The 20021-nt window shown below is 34.8% G+C and overlaps 1 protein-coding gene across 3 annotated transcripts; it reads left to right on the top strand.

Annotated features, from left to right (window-relative positions):
* The first annotated feature begins 12443 nt into the window (after positions 1 to 12443).
* On the top strand, positions 12444 to 17797 carry LOC149559188 (uncharacterized). Of its 3 annotated transcripts, none has more exons than XM_089833097.1 (7): positions 12444 to 13395; positions 14207 to 14275; positions 14835 to 15002; positions 15250 to 15420; positions 15939 to 16148; positions 16394 to 16482; positions 16732 to 17797. In XM_089833097.1, exons 1-7 carry the CDS (start codon positions 13221 to 13223, stop codon positions 17413 to 17415), a joined length of 1566 nt encoding a protein of 521 aa, XP_089689223.1. In that variant the 5' UTR covers positions 12444 to 13220; the 3' UTR covers positions 17416 to 17797. The 3 variants fall into 3 exon arrangements, with proteins under 3 accessions (XP_089689223.1, XP_089689224.1, XP_089689225.1); XM_089833098.1 differs by having other exon boundaries at positions 12482 to 13311; XM_089833099.1 differs by having other exon boundaries at positions 12484 to 13357.
* The last annotated feature ends 2224 nt before the right edge of the window (positions 17798 to 20021 follow it).

Genomic DNA, 20021 nt, shown 5'->3' with positions numbered 1-20021 from the left:
ACAAATAATTACGATGAACTTAAGAGTGGATTAGGATTTGATCAAGGTACAAGTGAGAGTTAATGGAGAATGAAAGTCAGTCACTTAATTAATCAAGGTTAATTAATTAATTATGTGGGCTTAATGGGTGAATGGGTTGGGTTGAGTTTGAATTATTTAATCAAATCGGGGAAAATGAGAATTAAATTAAATAACATTGTTCATTTATTTAATTTTATGGAGGAAGGGGGATTTGAATTAACCATTTGGCTATTGGTTGTCATTTAGACAATTAATTGGACTGTAGTTAATTAATTTAACTAATTAAATAGGGGATGACATAAACTAAAAAAATATTAATTATTTAGTTAATAATGGGAACTAAATTAGATTACAAATTTATGTAATTAGATTTAGGTGTCTACCCCTACCACAATGCATTCATGTGCTAGTACAATCTAAATACAAACTAAAACACAAGATTAAATACTTACCACTATATGACACTCACAAACTTTCTACCCTTTACACTAATTGAAATTGCATGTATTAATTTTACTAAGAAAAATGAATTTATAGTTTTGATAAATATATTATAAATTTTAATTATAATATTTATAAATTTATATGTAATTTTGATAAATATATTATATATTATCAATTTATCAATTTTATGTTTATGAAAGTGGTAATATGTACCACAATATTTGGGCAAGAGCCTACAATTCATCGATAACTTGTGAGCCTCTCATCGAGGAGGTCTTGGGTTCGAGTCTACTCAAGATTAACACATAATAATAATCTTAACAATAATAATAAATGAATAGTAAATAATAAATAATCTAGGCTTCGACTATTTACCTATTAAAAAAAAACATGTACCACAAAATTTTATTATTTATTAAACTTTTTTTTACAATCCTTTTTCAAAGAGCATTGGTAGGAAAGAACTAGGTATAGAAAACCTCTAGTCTTGCTCAAACAAAACCTAAAAAATAAAGTCTTTGATAGATACAAAATGAGGAGACAACTGATATTACATTCAATATCAACCAACAACCAACATAATATAATGAGTACATAAACCAACCCCAGAAGATCATTTAGAGGATGGATTACAACAATAACCCCTATACATAGTATTGCTACAAATTTCACTAGGATTCTCATAATTGAAGACTATAGATTGTTGTGCCGGTGGACTAGATGACCAATCTTATTCAACTAGGAGAAAATCCATTTCATTCTTACACGATGAAGGAATAGAATCAAACACCACAAGAGATGGTAGAGCAAACCACTCTAAAAAACCTACATTTTACTTAGTTGATATCTCAACAAACAAAGAATGATATAACAAATAAGAAGAAAATACATCATTCATATAGGAAAAAACTATACCTATAGATATAATTAGAATGATGAGGATGAAATTGATACAATAAAAAGTGTCCACACTTGTAATCTAATTCGCAAAACCCCTGGTAGAGAAAAATCAATGTATTGATAACAGATGTAGTTAAAGGGGAACTAAGAACCAAAATCACAAAATCTTAGATCATAATGGAGAAGTGGGGTCACTATCGAATTATGAATAAGGTAGGTTGTTATCAAGGGAAAAATTAGCCATGCTATCATCCATACTATTATTCACCCTATAACAATGTTAAATTTCACAATAGTGGAAAGATTGGAGATGAAGTTGAATAATGTCTAACACATATTGCAATGACTAGTTACATGATTTACCAAAAATGACTTCTTGCATAGTTATCAAAGAGTCACCCACAATCTTAAGCTTATTAATGTTTAAAGAGTGAGCAATTTCTAAACCATATTTCAATGCCATGAATTCTGCGAAGTTATTAGTATTGTTACCAATATAGGTGCACACAAGCTTGACAATAGAGTTGCAAGCTGACCTAATGATGATTCCAATTCCACAGTTCCCTCAAGAAGCCCCATCAAAATTTAATTGAAACATATTATCTAAAAGATTTTCCCATGCTAACATACCATATTTATTTATAGATTGAACGAAAGAGATTGATCCTAGGATAGGAAACATGTGCAATAATGACCAAGATTTTTTTTCTATCACAATAAGAAAAGATCCTCTTAGAGCCAATAGTGTTATAGAGATAACTGAGAGCTACTTCGAAAATATTTTTCTTAATACAATCAAGAATTAGTGAAGAATCATTGAAATATTTCCTAAAAATCCTGCTATTTCTTTCCAACCAATATTCCAAAGTAGGATATAGGGACTAATATCCCATAGGAATGCAAATGTGGATGCTAGAAATAACAAAGACCAACTTTGAAACTAGGAAAGTAATAAAGAGTAGAGAGAAGATTTCCAACCTAATCTATGGAATAACCAATACCAACACTATTGTGCAAAAAGTCTCGGAATGCAAAAATAAATGATCAAATGATTCAAGAAAATAGCCACAAAAACAAAAACGAAGGCAACTGTAATTCACATTTATCCAGTCACATTTCAGTTAGAACATGGTCTTGAATAGCAAGCCAAGCAAAGACCCTTGCCTTAAGTAGATATGATGATCCCAAAAGTAAATTTCCAGGCCCATCTCTGGTAGAATTCCTACACATTAAAGAATTATAGCCATCCTTGATAGAATAATCTACAAATTATGATTTAGTCCAAATCAATACATCCTTATAACAAGACAACACCAACCTACTACTCTGTTGGATACAATTGTTCAATTGTGTGTTGTCTTTGATGTTACACAAATGTCATATCAGTTATTAGTTAGAGTCTACCGAGCTCAATTGGTTAGCAAGGCAAAAGATAGAGTTTATCGAGTTCAGAAGGTTAGCAAAGAAAGTTTATAGTGTCTACCGAGTGTTCTTAGGCTTTACCTTGTACAGGCAGTTGTTACCGAGCTTTCAAGGTTAAATAAAGAAATTTGATTGTTACCAAGCTCACTCAGTCATCAAAGGGAAATATGGTAGAGATAGTTCTTATTGAGCTCTCATGGTCAGTGAAGAAAACTCAGTTCTTACCAAGTAAACTCGGAAGCCAAAGGATTTTGCAGATTTTGCAGTATTAATTGAGTTGAGATGGTTAACTTAGGAAATTATTTTTGGAGCAGTGTTTACCAAGCAGGGTTGGCCAATGAAGGATTTCATTATTTTGTAAAATAAAGTTTATTTGTTCAATATAATACATGTAGCCGATTGATGTATGGTTTATTGGTAAATGTAAGTTGTGGATGAGCCAACTTGATAATCTGAATGGTATATATAAGAGGTCAAGCTGCGAATTCTATGTGTGTGTGATGGATTTGATGTAATGTGAATGAGAAGGAGGACTGATTATTGTGAGAGCAAATTTTGAAGGATGATCAGAGATCATTTAGGTGCATCAAAGGTATATTTGATCGAGAAGGATCTAATAGTGCAGAATAGAGATCTATAATCAACAAATTCAGTTGCATCTTATTTAGGTCAATTCATTGTTACATTCTAATCATTGTAGCAGTGATTTCAAAATCTCTTAACAGAGTTGGTTTAATAGCCATTTTTAAAATCCTCTAACAAGGTGACAGTTCAGTTGAATTATTCTAAAGACCTCTTTCAAGGCCACTCTTAACAGGGTGATTAAATCCTCTAACAGGGTCACACCTAATAGTGTGTTTTGTAACCTTTAACTGGATTGGTTCCTAATAGGGCTCACTTCAGAAGAGTGAAAATTGATAGCTAGTTATTTGGTGGTTTTTTCCATATTGGGTTTCCATGTTAAATCTGGTGTCTCTTGTGTTCATGTTATTTACTTTTTATGCATGCTTGAAGATCAGTAACAAGTTAATCTACCGAGTTACAACATTTTTTATAGTATTTACCAAGTAATAGCAGTAACTAATTATTCAAGACATCTAAGGGATATGTGGATTTGTTTTTGGAGTAATTGATTCACACCCCCCCCCCCCCCCCCTCAGTTACTCCATCTATAATTCCAACAATTGGTATCAGAGCTTTTGGTGCTTGCAAGAAAAGAATTTAAGAATCTAAGCCAAGGGCAGGATGTCTTATAAGAGGGAAATTTCAAGACTTAATAGGGACAACTTCTCAGCATGGAAAGGGTTGATAAGACTTCATCTAGCTTCTATTGGTGATATAGGGCTGAAGTACCTTGATGAAAAATATGCAGAACCTATTGGTACATTATTTGTCAATGATATTGCTAAAAAGAAGACTCACAATAACATGATGATAGATATTGCTTCTGCCCTAAGTTATGAAGAATTTGATGATATCAAAGATTGCAAAATTGCTTTTGAAATGTGGAACAAGCTGAAAGAGATCTATGGAGGTGATGACAATGTAAGAAGAGCCAAGCCAAAATGTTTGAGAGGACAATTTGATCAAATGAGGATGAGAGAGGATGAAAACATTGCAAAATATGTTGAAAGAGTTAAAGCATGTGTTAGTGCAATCAAAGCATCTGGAGGAGATATCAAGGAGGAAACAATTATAAGTAAAGTTCTTAGAACTCTACTTCCTATTTATGCAATTTCAAAGTTTCTACAATTCAAGAAAGAAGATTTGAAGCAAATCACAAGATAAATTTAGAAGCCATAGTTGGAAGATTGACTACATTTGAGCTAGATAACTATGACAATTATGTTTCAACTACCAATAACGTTGAATTAGCATTTGAAGCCGAGCTTTTACTCAAGGAGAAAGGCAAGAAGACAAAGGATTCTTAGTTAGATAGTGACGAAGAATCAAAATAGAGTTCAGACAGTGATCTTGAGGTGGTTGAAGCTCTGCTAGCAAGGAAATATTCAAAAGGCAAAGGGAAATACAAAGGTAAGGTACCTCTAATCTATTTTTCTTGTGAAGAAATTAGACATATTGCTACTAGGTGCCCAAATAAACAGAACAAGGATGAGAAGAAAAGTCACAAGTGCAATGGCAAGAAAGACTTCAAATCATTCAGAGATAAAGGTAAGAAAATAAGTTTTGTGGCTAAAGATTCTAATGATTTTGATGATGAAGAAGAACATGAAATTGTTTACATTGCTGTAAAGGATGAATCTGATAATGATGAGGAAATGGCACTTATTTCTCATGTGAGTAAAAATGATACATGGATTATAGATAGTGGTTGCTCTCATCACATGATTGGTGATAAAACTAAGTTTGAACATTTTGAAGATTATGATGGTGGCAGTGTGAGATTTGGCAATAATGAACCTTGTTGCATTAAAGGAAAAGGAAGGATATCTCTAACCAAAGAACTTGTATGTGATAATGCATATTGGGTAGAAGGACTAAAACACAATCTATTGAGTGTGGCACAAGTACTCAATAATGGATTCAAAGTGCAATTCATGCATGGAAAAGCAAGACTGTTGGATGGCAAAGGAAAGCTAATTGGATTCGACACTCAAACAAAAGGTAACTTGTTTTATCTTGAACTTGGTGAATGTTCATGTTTTATTGCTCAAATTAAAGAAAGTTGGTTATGGAATAGGAGGTTATGTCATGTGAACTTTGATAACTTGGTAAAAATAAGTAAATTTAGGAAAGTAAGAAGCACTCCTAACATAAAGAAACCTAAGGTTGGTCTATGCAAGAATTGTCAAATTGGCAAGATGGGAAAGACTAGCTTTAAAAGAAAAAACTATCAATCTAAAGAAGTTTTAGAAATTGTGCATACTGATTTATGTGGACTTATTGGAATTGAAAGTTATACTAGTGAAAAGTTCTTTATTCTTTTTGTTGATGATTACTCAAGAATGATGACTATCATGTACCTAAGAGAGAAATCAGAAGCATTTGAAAAGTTTAAATAGTATTTGGCTAGAGTAGAAAAGGAAATAGGGAAAAGACTAAAATGTTTAAGGTCAGACAGAGGTGGTGAATTCATTTCACATGAGTTCAATAACTTTTGCATTGAAAGGGGAATTAAAAGACAGGTTTCAACACCTGGAACCCCTAAACAAAATGGAATAGCTGAAAGAAGGAATAGATCTATCATGGATTGTGCAAGAACCTTAATGATTGAAAAGATCATTGCTATCAAATACTGGAAGGAAGCTATCAGCACTACAGTTCATACCTTGAACCAAGTACAACTGAAGAAGGACTCATTCAAAACCCCCTATGAGTTATGGTATGGCTACAAACCCAATGTAAGTTACCTAAAAGTATTTGGAAGCAAATGTTACATTTTGAAAGAATCTAGAAAAGGTAAATTTGATGTAAAGAGTGATGAAGGAATATTTTTAGGATATTCTTGCAAAAGTAAAGCATATAGATTTTTGAATTTGTCTACTCACAAAGTCATAGAAAGTGCACATGTAAAAGTTGATGAGTTTGTAGAAAGAACTGAAGAAGAAAGCAAAAGAGAACTTGAAGACTATAGCAGATTTGTTTACATTGAACCTGATACAATGCCAAATATACATGTCAGTCAGGAATCTTCAACTCCCAAGTCTTCACTAACCGAGTCACAGGAAGTTCAAACTGAGCTAATACCTACCGAGTTGCAAGAACCTGAGTTGCAAACAAAAGCTACCAAATCAACAGCTACTGAGCCCAAGCAACCAGAAGTAGAACTTGAAGCTGAAATGCAAGAGGTTGAAAATACAAAGTGTTCAAAAGGTAAGGAACCTATATTAGCTAAGTATGTCAGAAGGCATCATACACTAGATCAGATCATTGGAGATAAATCTGAAGGAACTATGACAAGAAGTAAGTTGAAACTATGAATGAAGAGATAGAATAGATAGAGAAAAATAAAACATGGACTCTTGTACCAAGGCCTAAAGACAAAAATGTGATTGGAACTAAGTGGGTATTCAGAAACAAGTGAAATGAAGATGGTAAGGTGTCAAGGAACAAAGCTAGACTGGTATGCAAAGGATACTCTCAAGAAGAAGGTGTAGATTATGGAGAGACTTTTGCTCCTATTGCAAGATTGGAAGGTGTCAGAACCTTACTTGCATATGTTGCATAGAAGGGATTCAAAGTTTATCAAATGGATGTCAAGTTAGCATTTCTCAATGGTATACTAGATGAAGAAGTTTACATTGAACAGCCTGAAGGTTTTGTTGATCCAGACAAAAGGGACATGGTCTGAAAATTGCATAAAGCTTTGTATGGTCTGAAACAAGCCCCTAGAGCATGGTATGAAAGACTAGATAACTATCTTATTTAGATTGGTTTTCAAAGAACTAATGATAATAGTAGCTTGTATATCAAGGAAGGACCAAATAATAAGATTGTTTTGGCAGAAATATTTGTAGATGATACTTTTTTCATTGGAAATGATGATATTTGTAAAGAATTTTCAGAACAAATGAACAAGGAATTTGAAATGTCAATGTTTGGTGAAATCAAATTCTTCGTTGGTCTTCAAATTCATCAAAGTAAGAATGGCATCTACATCACTCAATCTAAATATATCAAGGAGATACTAAAAAAGTTTGGTATGGAAGACTGCAAACCAGTTGGGACTCCTATGTGTACTAGATTGAAACTTACCAAGGATGATGAATCAAAGGAAGTGGATCAGACATTATATAGATCTATGATTGGAAAGCTGCAGTATGTAGTGCACACAAGACCAAACATTGCCCTTGTAGTAGGAATTGTGGTAGGATTCTTAGCAAAACTAAAAGAAAATCACATGATGGCAATCAAAAGGATCATGAGATACTTGAAAGGAACTGAAGATTATGGATTATGGTATAAACTTGGAGGGAATCTGGATTTAAAAGTGTTTATTGATGCAGATTGGGCAGGGAACATTGATGATAGAAAAAGTACAAGTCGAGGAGCTTTCTTTCTTAGAAAGAGGTTGGTTTCTTGGACAAGTAAAAAGCAAAACTGTACTTCCCAATCCACAATAGAGGCTGAATATGTTGTTGTAGCAGTAAACTGCTCAAACATTATTTATTAGAAGGTATGAAGGAAGAAATCAAAGAACCTATTATTATGTTTTGTGATAATAGAAGTGCAATTAACATATCCAAAAATCTAGTGATGCATTCTAAAACCAAGCATATTACTATAACGTATCACTTTGTCAGAGAATTGGTGTAGGATAAGGAAATTAGATTGGAATATGTCCATAAAAAGGAACAAATTGCTGACATATTCACAAAGCCTTTACCTAAGGATGCATTCTTGTACCTAAGAGGTAAGTTAGGGGTCATTCCCCTATCTGAAGCTCACTAAAATACAGTTTTAGTGATGCATCAACAGGTACAAAATTGAAGATTTATCAGTTGATGCAACAAAGTAATGAAGACATTGCATATGAATTAGTACTTAAGGTACATGAATTTCATTTAAGTTGTGTTGTCTTTGGCATGTGTTGTCAAAGAGGGAGAGTTTACTATCATATCTTTATGAAATTTGCAAGAAAAAGAGAATTTATGTAAGAGGGAGAGATTACTATGAAAGAGGAAGATTACTATATGAAATGTAAAAAGGTGAAGCATTCTGTCAGTAAAGACTTGTTTTCAAATTTTATTCTACTATGACATGTTGTGTTGCCATCAATGCCAAAGAGGGAGATTGTTGGATACAATTGTTCAATTTTGTGTTGTCTTTGATGTTACACAAATGTCATATCAGTTATCAGTCAGAGTCTACCAAGCTCAGTTGGTCAGCAAGGCAAAAGATAGAGTTTACTGAGTTTAGAAGGTTAGCAAAGAAAGTTTACAGTGTCTACCGAGAGTTCTTAGGCTTTACCTTGTACAGATAGTTATTACCGAGCTTTCAAGGTTAAACAAAGAAATTCAGTTGTTACTAAGCTCACTCAGTCATCAAAGGAAAATATGGCAAAGATAGTTCTTACCGAGCTCTCATGGTTAGCGAAGAAAACTCAATTCTTACGGAGTCAACTCAGCAGCCAAAGGATTTTGTAGTATTAACTGAGTTGAGATGGTTAACTCAAGAAATTATTTCTAGAGCAGTGTTTACTGAGCAAGGTCGACCAATGAAGGATTTCATTATTTTGTAAAATAAAGTTTATTTGTTCAATATAATACATGTAGCCGAATGATGTATGGTTTATTGGTAAGAGTAACTTGTGGATGAGCCGACTTGATAATCTGAATGGTATATATAAGAGGTCAAGCTACGAATTCTATGTGTGTGTGTGATGAATTTGATGTAATGTGAATGAGAAGGAGGATTGATTATTGTGAGAGCAAATTTTGAAGGATGATCAGAGATCATTGAGGAGCAACAAAGGTATATTTGATCGAGAAGGATCTAATAGTGCATAATAGAGATATGTAATCAACAAATTCAATTGCATCTTATTTAGGTCAATTCATTGTTACTTTCTAATCATTGTAGTAATGATTTCAAAATCTCTTAACAGAGTTGGTTTAATAGCCATTTTGTAAATCCTCTAACAAGGTGACAGTTCAGTTCAATTGTTCTAAAGACCTCTAGCAAGGCCACTCTTAATAGGGTGATTAAATCCTCTAATAGGGTCACACCTAACAATGTGTTTTGTAACCTTTAACCGGGTTGGCTCCTAACAGGGTTCACTTCAAAAGAGTGAAAATTGGTAGTTAGTTACTTGGTGGTTTTTCCCATATTGGGTTTCCACGTTAAATCTGGTGTCTCTTGTGTTCATGTTATTTACTTTTTATGCATGCTTGAAGATCAGTAACAAGTTAATCTACCGAGTTACAACATTTTTTTATAGTATTTACCGAGTAATAGCAGTAAATAGTTATTCAAGACATCTAAGGGATCTATGGATTTGTTTTTGGAGTAACTGATTCACCCTCCCTCTTAGTTACTCCATCTATAATTCCAACACTACTCAACTCTATAAAAAATTATCTTTAATTTGCTAAGGACAATCCATAAAATCAATACTTTTCCATATAACAAAGGGGGTGATATTAGAACAATCTAGTATCTAGTAATCTTTGACTTTGTTGCCCCAAAGAACCTTTAAAGACTCAGAAATGGATGAGAACTTAGGGATGAAGGATAGAGGTCGGTGATTATTCCAGGATTCCTCCCAAAAATGAGCTTGAGATCCTTACCCAAGACAAATGTAGTAGAATGACATCACAACATAAACTAATAAAGTTCCAATTCTTAAAACCTTTAGGCAGATCAAATACTGTGAACACTTGTTTAATATCAGGGGTGTCTAGATATTTATTCCTCATGAGTCTACACTACTTAAGAGAAGGCGACTTATACATATTCCAAAACATATTTGCACCTAAGGATTTATTTTGCATGCCTAAATTTATAATACCAACCCCAACAATCTTTAGAAAGACATATCTTGTCCCAAGCCAATAAAGAAATTCTATCCTTTTTTGTAACATTCACATCCCACAAAAAGGACCTTAAAATACCTTTTAAATCCAATTTTACCTAGCTAGTGTTAGGGTTTGATGGATCCAAAACAATGGGAGAATAAACAATTATACGTAGAAACAAAAGAAGAATCCACAAAGAACACATACAACACACAAATTTAATGTGGTTCACCCAAAACTTGGGCTATGTCCACCTGCACAACCTTCAACCTTTCTATTATCCAGCAAAAAACGTACACCAACATTACAACGCATTATACATCTTAGCCGCTTATAACAACATTTTTAGGGTAACCTCTAAAATCAACCATTTTAGGGTTTTAAATGTTGGTTTTCTTTTAGTATGGATGAGCAATCACCACAACATCAACCCCCACTACATGATCAGTTGCCACAATATGAACAACTAGGCATGTTAAGGACAAACATTAAATAAATATGGACAACATTCAAAATAGATTTAATCATTAACAATTTCCTTGATAACGAGAGTCATTTATGCTTCCACGATAGAATTTGATTAGAGATGGAAGTCAAAATCTTATCCCAAAATTCATGCTTCTCATTCACTTTAAAAAAGGATTTCCAGATATTTACAAGGGAAAGACTCCACCTCAAATCCCTAAAAGTCAAGGAAAGCCCTACTAACCAAGGGGGAAACATTGATCAAGAAGACCTTGGACTTGCTTGGATTAACAAATTGGCTAGATGAAGAAGAACAATCAAGGATGACATTTTTAGTGACCATAGCCTCCTCCATAGTTGCAACCCCAAACAACAAACTATCACCGACAAAGAGATTATGAATGTGAGATTCATCTAATTGTCCAATATGCATTTCTTTCCCATTCCCAACTAAATCAGCTCCTTTAATGACCTATGAGTCCTACCATGGTAATAAATATAAAATGAAACAATCCCCCAAAACTGAGAACATATAATAAAATATTATAATAGAAATATAATTTATAATAAAAGCTTAAAATTTCCCAAAACATTTTACTATTCAAAATTTTCTTTTAAATCTCTAATTTATTGGAAGTAAAACTCCAACTACATAATAATATTAAAGACCTAAAGACCATTCGCAAAACTATGACACCTCTGCCCTACAATTAAAACCTAAACCGAGAGAAACAGTCATTAAAAAGTCACCATTTAAATTTTTCCATCATCAGAACAACAGCATGCATAGTCTACTCGCTATTCAGTGCAGAGTTTGATGATAACTCTCTTTGCCCATATGGAGGCTTTGTTCTTACATGAGCAGAGTTATTACAATCCCTTAAAGACCATAATACTAGGGATAAAAACATGGAGAAACCTTAAAAACAGGTGCAAACTATATCAGGAATGGAAAAAGACAAGACTCTCTGCACGGCTGAATGGACATACTGTTTTTAGGACATGATTAATATCGTTCGTGGACCCAAAACTTTAATGAAGAAAAAGCCCATATGATTTCACACTGAAAGTGAGAAGTAGCAGCTCATATGATTTCACATTGAAAGCGAGCAGAAATTTAAGGACGGAGAAGTTGCTTGTTCAGTAATTTCATAGTTCAGATTATTGAATTGGAGCCCAGATGAGACATAAATCCCAAACAGCTTTAAAAAAGAAGGAAGAAACAAATTATGAGGGCAAGTCATATTGTCAAAAGCAATAGATTCCTAGGGAACTGAACCAGCCTAAGGCCATCAAACTAATGGCCAACCCGTCCCCACCCGCAAATTTTAGGGTACGCTGTTATCTTTATTCTAATCAAGCAATTTCCTAAATACGTTCTTATCTGATAAACACCTTGTTATCTTTATGGTAGTCAGATGATTTTCTCAATGCATTGTTATCTTTATGTTAATGAGATGACTGATTTGCTCAATAGATGTGTTGTCAGGATAATAGTTAAAAAAATCATCAGTGGTAATTGTGGGTCACCATCATCCTAAAGCTGGACTCTGCACTGGAAGACAGGGAAAGAGACAGCATCCCCGTAAAGCGTGTTCGGGAACGGTAAAGTGGACTTGTATCCGATTTATAGCCATTGGACAATATGCATCATACGGTATTAGAGCAAAATATTGTGTACATACATATATTAAGGTCATTTTATTGTGTACATACATATATTAAGGTCATTTTATTGTGTACATCCATATATTAGGTCATTATTTTTGTTTCTATGGACTTAACACCTAGGTGTCTATACAAGTAGGCCTCTGTTCGTCCACCCCATTCTGCTTTGGCCATCTTCTGTATTTTGTCAGTAAATTTGTCCTCTTTTGCGTCTTGAACATGGTCTCTGCTTGGAACTCCAAGGTGATGAATGCCCACTTGTTGAAAACAAATCATTGAATAAAACAAAGACCATAAACCCAGTCGGTTATCTTACTTTTTTTAAGACATTGGATGGTGAATGGTCAGAACCCTAATGCAATGCAGGAGGATAGAAGGTTTGTTGTATGAAGTACCTACCTGATTCAAGTGTTGAGAGGTCGTTTATGAGGGCCAATCCAGGATTTGTGGGTGTCTTATTAGGAGAGAAGCGGGAAGTATTTGGGAAGAACAGCATCTGGTGATTGTGTAACTTTGGATCTGTTTGTTGTACTTGGAATATAAATTGAAGAATCAGCACGATCTGTAGTTTGGACTTTCGAGTTTATTCACCAGGGCTGATCATGCATTTTGGGAGGAGCAGCAATGATTATTCAACAAGTACTAAGAACTCCAGAATCAGTGTAACTTCCTAGTGGGGTTTGTTAACTTGAGCTAAAATATTAACATTATGCGTTGGTTCCTTTCTTAGTTTGAGACGACTTGGTTGCTGGTTCTCCAGGACAGTAGTTGTTCCCTCTGGGTTTATTTGGACTTGTGGGTGAAAACACACAAGGAACAGATATGAACAAAGGAGCAGTGATGTTGATGTTATTTCTGTTAGTTCTAAGCCCGTGGAAAGGCATGGTTCACACAGCCTCTGCTGCTCCTCCAGGCAGGCTCATTTCCTCTTCATCTCCTCCTGCAAAATCTTATGCCAAGTATGCTGATATTATCTTGAATCCAAAGGAACTTAAAGGTGGATTCTTTAGTTCTTTTAGTTAGATTCTGCTATTCGGCCGCTTTCCTTCTTATGAAAAAATCTAGAGCTTAAAAGCCTCTAAAGATTTCAGTTATCCATCATTTCGTTACTCTAGTAATGTGAAATAGCTTGCCATTGCCCATTGCAAATTCTGGCATCCAATAGTTTATTTCATGTGGCATTCGACGACCCCTCAAGTAGAAATCATGTTTTGGTATGATAGTGTCAAGCTGGATGCCCTCAAATATAATGCATGTTGTCTATCGATTAGAGTTTCGGTTGTTTACAGACTTTGAACCTCCCATTGCTACCGGGTGTGTTCCTGTCCATTCTAGTGAAATGTTTGCAAAACCTGCCTCATTATACTGAAATTCCTAACTTTGTGGATTTAGTTGCTGACTATTTCGATGAAAAATCGGATTTTGTTGAACCAGAAACTCTTTCATGTCAAAACTTATTTTTTCTTGTTTCACTGTACTAAACTCATCCATGCCCAAACTTATTTTCTTGTTTCACTGTACTATCTGATGTTCTTTGCTATTCACATATCCCCCATTTCTTACATAATCAGATGACACATTTCTTCAAGGGTTGAAACCCTGCTTGCTAAAGCGGTCCTGAAAATGGGTATTATTTGAAGTTTTAACCAAATGCTACTGAATATTGAACTTAGGCAATACATGTTGCAACAAAAATGCCCATGAATATGTGAACTTCGTATTTTCTACCCTTCTCCACTACATTGCTGATACTTGATATTTATCTGACTTGGATCTGAATTCCTTTCCTGAAATGGGTGGTTTTGCAGGCTTTGTTTCCGATGCTTTCGCTGCTCTACTCAAGTGGATATGGGCTTTTCCAAGCAACACTAAAACTGGTAATTTTCTCATTAATAACTACAAAATTCCATACATGTTCAACTGTTCATGTTGGACTAACCGCCAACATTCCCCTTCAGGATTTGTGACATGGCTTAACCACCTCTTGTGTTCTGTAAGTCTAGTGGTTGTATCGGGCATTGACAGGTCGATCTTTTGGTGCAATGCAACTCTAGCTTGTAACAAGTGGTATCAGAGCTTGGTCACAGGTTCGAATCTCCTCGGGTAACGCTGAGGGGGGGGATTATTTTGTTGGAATAATTGCCAACATATTCCCCTTTGAAATTCATGACATGGTTTAACCACCTCCTGTGTTCTATAAGTCTAGTGGTTGTATCAGGCATTGACAGGTCGATCTTTTGGTGCAACGACAACTCTAGCTTGTAACAGTTCACACTTATGTGATTTTTATTAGTTATTTATCTTGCTTCAGCTCAAAGATATGATTTACGTTGGACAAAACTGTTGTGTGGTATTGATAATAGCAATTCAGTACCAATGTATTCACTTGTAGTGCACTGGTGAGTATGCTGACAAATAAAGTGGCGTATTATTCAGGTAGGCCTGTTCTACAGTTTGAGAGTGGGTACTCAGTGGAAACAGTATTTGATGGGAGCAAGCACGGAATTGAACCCTATTCCATACAGGTTTCTCCAGATGGCGATTTACTTATACTGGATTCTGAGAACAGCAATATTCTTCGTGTCACCCCACCATTATCTCGCTGTATGTGTGTTTCTGTTTACTTGGGGTTTTCTGCTTTGACTTCAAAATCAGTATTTCAACTTCGATATGTTGTTTAGCAGTGACATTGTATCACTGCTACTCCACATGTTTGTCTGTATTATTCAAAATTTTCAATAAATTTCTAACCTTTAGTTTGTCAACATGGGTCTCGTTTCCACATTGGTTACATATATGATCTCTCCTTAGCTTTTGGCAGTACTGAGTTTCCTTCATTCTTCTTAAACAGACAGTAGAGCAAAATTGTTGGCGGGCTCTGCAGATGGTTATGCAGGATATGTTGATGGAAAACCTAAACTGGCTCGACTCAATCATCCAAAAGGGTTCACTGTAGATGACAAAGGAAATGTGTATGTTGCAGACACAATGAATATGGCTATCAGAAAGATTGGTGAAGCAGGTACTCACAAACCTTAGATTTGAAATTTGAATTTTTTTTGCTTCTTTTTGTTCATTATGCTGGCCTGATATCTGGACATCTTCACTTGTATAAACGAGCTCACAAAAGAGTTGCCCTCCATGATTGCCTAACGTTTAAATGTTCACTTTGATAAATTCCATAAGCATAAAATGTTGGCATCGCTAAACCCGCAGGATTAAGCACAATCAAAAGATAAAAAGTTTAGGTCTGAATCATCAGGCACAGTAAAAGGAACACAGATTCCGTAATTTGTAGGTAAAAACTCAGAGACTAAGAAATTGGAGTTTATTAAGACTCCAAAAATGATGTGAAAGTTAAAAGTAGCATACACAGATATTTGAGGCCAGAAACTTCTAGCCCCAAAGAAGCACATACATACAAAGAAGGATTAATCTCCTCAAAATCGAAGCTGGGGTTTTCCAATGTTAAACATGAGCATCATTGGTTTGGGATCTTAGGTTCTTTAATACGTCTTAAAGAAATGGAGGTTGCTGCAGGTGTCACCACCATTGCTGGAGGGAGGTCTACTAAGCCTGGACACATCGATGGTCCCAGTGAAGATGCCAAGTTCTCAAATGACTTCGATGTTGTATATGTTGGCAGTACATGTTCTCTACTGGTTGTTGATAGGGGGAATCAGGCTATTCGTGAAATTCAACTTAACTATGATGATTGCGCATACCAGTATGGCAGCAATTTCTCTTCAGGTCTGTTTTCTAGCTTAATGAACTATTCAATCTTATAGTTTATAATGTCTTGCACCTTTTTGTATTAACTAAAGCTGAAGGATGCATCTTTTAGATGAGTCTAATTTGGTTACGCTGTCTTGGAAAAAAAATTGAGATACATATTTTTATAACTTTTATAAGCTAGGAAAGGAGGAGACGTGACCTATTCACTTGTCCTTTCTGAAGTTATTGGTTTAAGATGCTTGTGATCATTTATAATGCAGGAATTCTGTTCATGGGGGGTGCAGTCTTAGTTGGTTACGTCTTAGCTTTGCTTCAACAAGGAGCTGTAACTACTGCTTTTTCTCGACAGGTGAATTACATATTAATTTTAAGGACTTTTTGTACTAATTGGAAGTTGGGGACATCTTGAATTTGATGATTTTAGATCATATTTGTTTGATTATGCAGTAGAGTTGTTTGATGAGCAACGGTGAAATAAGACTTAATAGCTTCTAGATGCTGTAGATCTTACTCTTGCATTTTTTCTGGGGAGTTTACTCTTTAGGATTAATAAAACAAAAGTCATGAAAACCTTACGTATTTTTGAATCTCTAAGCAGGAACAAAGAGACAAATCACCCAACTCGAAGAAGTTGCCTGCTTCAAAAGCAGGGAATAGACCATCAATGTTCCCTCTTGATGAAGATCAAGGAAATGTAGATGCTGGCTGGGTTTCCTTTGGAAAGTTCTTCATAGATGTTTTCAAGTCCACAGGAGAAATTATTGGAGGTCTGTTTTCCTATATCACAGGTGGATTTAGAAGAAGATCTCCACATAAAAAGGGAGATCTATGGCCACTTCGGGATAGTCTTATTCCGGAAGACGATGATATTGAGCCACAACTAACACCAAGGCGGAAGAGATCAGTGACATTTAGAGAGCCTGAAGTTGATACACCCATGTCACCTCCTCTTTCATCAGAGTCACACAGTAATGATGTCCGACCCACAAGAGAATACATGAATAAGTTCACCTTCAGTGGTTCATTCAACAATCGTCATGAGCACTATGAGGATGAAGATGGTCAAGGCCATTTGAAACCATTGAGACACCATTCATCTGCTCCTCAAACATTTTATGAAAGGAATTATGATTCCAGTAATGAAGTTGTCTTTGGAGCTGTTCAAGAAACTGGAGAAATAAATGAACCAGTGGAGATCAAACCTGTTGACTATGGTGATCCAATGTATGATCATCATAACATTAGGTCACGTAGGGGAATGGGAAGCTATTATGATTACTGACCATATTGCATAATTTGTTTCCCAAGAACAGGGTTTTTCAGTATGCAAACTCCTGCTATCCTTAAATGCAGTGCAGCCAATTGCTTATTCAAGCAAACAACCTTTCAGGTGGAATTACAAGCCAGAATGGCTGCATTTATTATTTTCAGGGCCAGAATATTTTTTGATTGTCCTATATCCCTCAATTTCCAGCTTCAGTCTATGTAAACCTTGAGGTAATGTATATTACAAGGATTGGATTTGGGTTTTTGAGTAGTGGGGGATTTTGGGGCTGGGTCTATGTAAATACGTAAAAGGTTTGTGGAGGAATATGAAATCAGATAGATATTGTTACCTAAGAAAAATTGATTAACCGAATTGGGATTGAACTCCATGCAGTGCACACCGAGCCTTCTACTGATTAAGCCTTGTTGAGACTAGTTTGATGAATTTTGTACTAAACGACTTGTTTTTATATCATGCATCTAGATGTGTTCAAATTAATTTTATCATGCATTTAAAAGTGTATGCCCGCATATCAATTTAGGCACATTGTATGATAGATTGTTAGTTTAATGATGAACACTTGAGTATTCATTCTTGAACTTCCTGCCACATTACTGAACTGATTATGAAGTACTATAGCTTTATTTCCTAGAATATGTGCCCGCATATCAATTTAGGCACATTGTATGATAGATTGTTTTAATGATGAACACTTTTGTATTCATTCTCGAGCTTCCTGCTACATACTGAACTGATTATGAAGTACTGTATCTTTATTTCCTAGAATATGTCATGATCAAGCAAAAGCGAGTGTTCACCAGCTGCAGTATTCACTTGTTGGTTAATTGAAGTTTGGATCATCATACTTGTCCTGAACTGAGGCTGCGGATGTTCTGGATAATTTATGTGGATTTTTGTAGTTCAAATCCTTGTTCGCAATCTGCTGTTTTGTAAACTGGTGGTTTCATTGCGCTTGGGGCTGTGTAATCGTGATTGTTTCTCCTTTTCTTTCAGGTCCTTCTATCACTAACTGTTATTTACCAGTGATTTGGTTTTGTTCAATAAATAGCGGTCCAACATTACTGTGGGCATCACACAGTTTTCCTCACCCATGTGGGAGAGACTGAGCTTGGCTTGCATTAATTTTAATTCCAAATATCACATGCCATTACATTGGCATTGACTGAAGAGATTGCTTAGCTCCTGCTGAAGCCACCATAACGTGTTATATGAATCATTCGTTATGGAGCTTGCCTTATGCCATTTTGTCATTAGTGGTTGAATGAGGCTTGCAACAAACGTGTACACATTGCACTTTTTTCACCGTTTCTTCATGTGTAGGAGTTTGGTGTAGGCTGTAGCAGGCATCACTCTGCTACATGGATTTTCGTATTGCAACAAACAAGGACAAATTGTACTTTTTTATTGTTTCTTTGTTTGTCGAGCCAGATGTAGACTGTAGCTGTCATCAGCTCATATAGGTAGTTTGGTACATGTTTTTACTCTGCACCAGTAATTCGAAGGTACCATTAGTTAGTCTATGTAGTTATTGGAATAGTAATATGGCGATGTCTATGCAGCCGAACAAATGCAGCCGACGTGACAGTTTTTCAAAATTCTTAATTAATTTAAAAATCAGACAACTATGGTTCTTTGATTTTTAAATTAATTAAAAAATTCGAAAACCTGTCACGTCAGGTGCATTTGTTCGACTATTTAGCTAAGGGCTAGTAATATGATCACGACTCTGACAATGAATTGAATTTGCACCTTTAGTTAACAAACAATACGCAAAGAATCGGAGTTAATGTTGACAATGAAACTATAAACAAAAAGCCAACAATTAGCTTCATTTCCACTCTATGGTCTCGCTTTATGAATTTTTTGATTTTATTAAACTGTTTGGACAAACCAATTTTTCAGATTTGTTACGTGTGTTGTTTTTCATCTTTTAAAAAATTGTTTATTAAAATCCTATATGTAGTGAGATTTTTGAAGAGCACCCACAAGATCAAGGCTTTGAGATCACAAGCATTAGTAAAGTGAAAGGGTCATAGTTAAATTAGTCGAGTACACAATTGTTCGGGATGATTGTAATGAAATAAAAGCCATCTTCAAGTTTCAAACCCTTGGAGGTGCATTTAGAGTAGGTGAAAATCCTAATTGAATTTGATGAATTAGATTTCATTGGATGTAGGTGCTTAGACAAACAAGATATATCTAGTTCAGATGTATGCTTTCTCAAACCATTGTAATATGTTATACAAGGCAAAGATTCTAACATCTATAGATGTTGATATGTTTTTATAATTACAATTTTTTTTATTCTAACGCAACTACAAAACATAAAGACCAATGTGTATAGAAGATCGAATAAGCTACCAAATCAAGAGCATAAGTAAAAGAATATCATGTTGATCACAAATCTTTATAAATAGTCACTTTGAAAAAAAAATCAATGGGCGTATAAGATCAAATAAATTATCACATTGTTTGCAAAACTTTTTTAAAAAGTTCATATTTATGCAAAACATTGTAAACAAAATTGAAGAAAAAATATGAAAGACTCTAGTTTATAGATTTTATTGTAAGAATTGTCTAATACAATGTTTTGGATTGCT

This window comes from Cupressus sempervirens, chromosome 5 (assembly GCF_028749045.1).
Source record: "Cupressus sempervirens isolate cs-2001-9-10 chromosome 5, ASM2874904v1, whole genome shotgun sequence".
NCBI classification, from domain to species: domain Eukaryota; kingdom Viridiplantae; phylum Streptophyta; class Pinopsida; order Cupressales; family Cupressaceae; genus Cupressus; species Cupressus sempervirens.
This window is presented reverse-complemented; position numbering and strand designations above follow the sequence as displayed.

Bases quoted from the DNA above. Each gene is read 5' to 3' on its own strand.
- LOC149559188 (XM_089833097.1), top strand. From the start codon at position 13,221: ATGAACAAAGGAGCAGTGATGTTGATGTTATTTCTGTTAGTTCTAAGC. The intron at 13,396-14,206 runs GTGGATTCTTTA...GTGGTTTTGCAG, and splicing joins GAATCCAAAGGAACTTAAAG to GCTTTGTTTCCGATGCTTTC. The intron at 16,483-16,731 runs GTGAATTACATA...ATCTCTAAGCAG, and splicing joins CTACTGCTTTTTCTCGACAG to GAACAAAGAGACAAATCACC.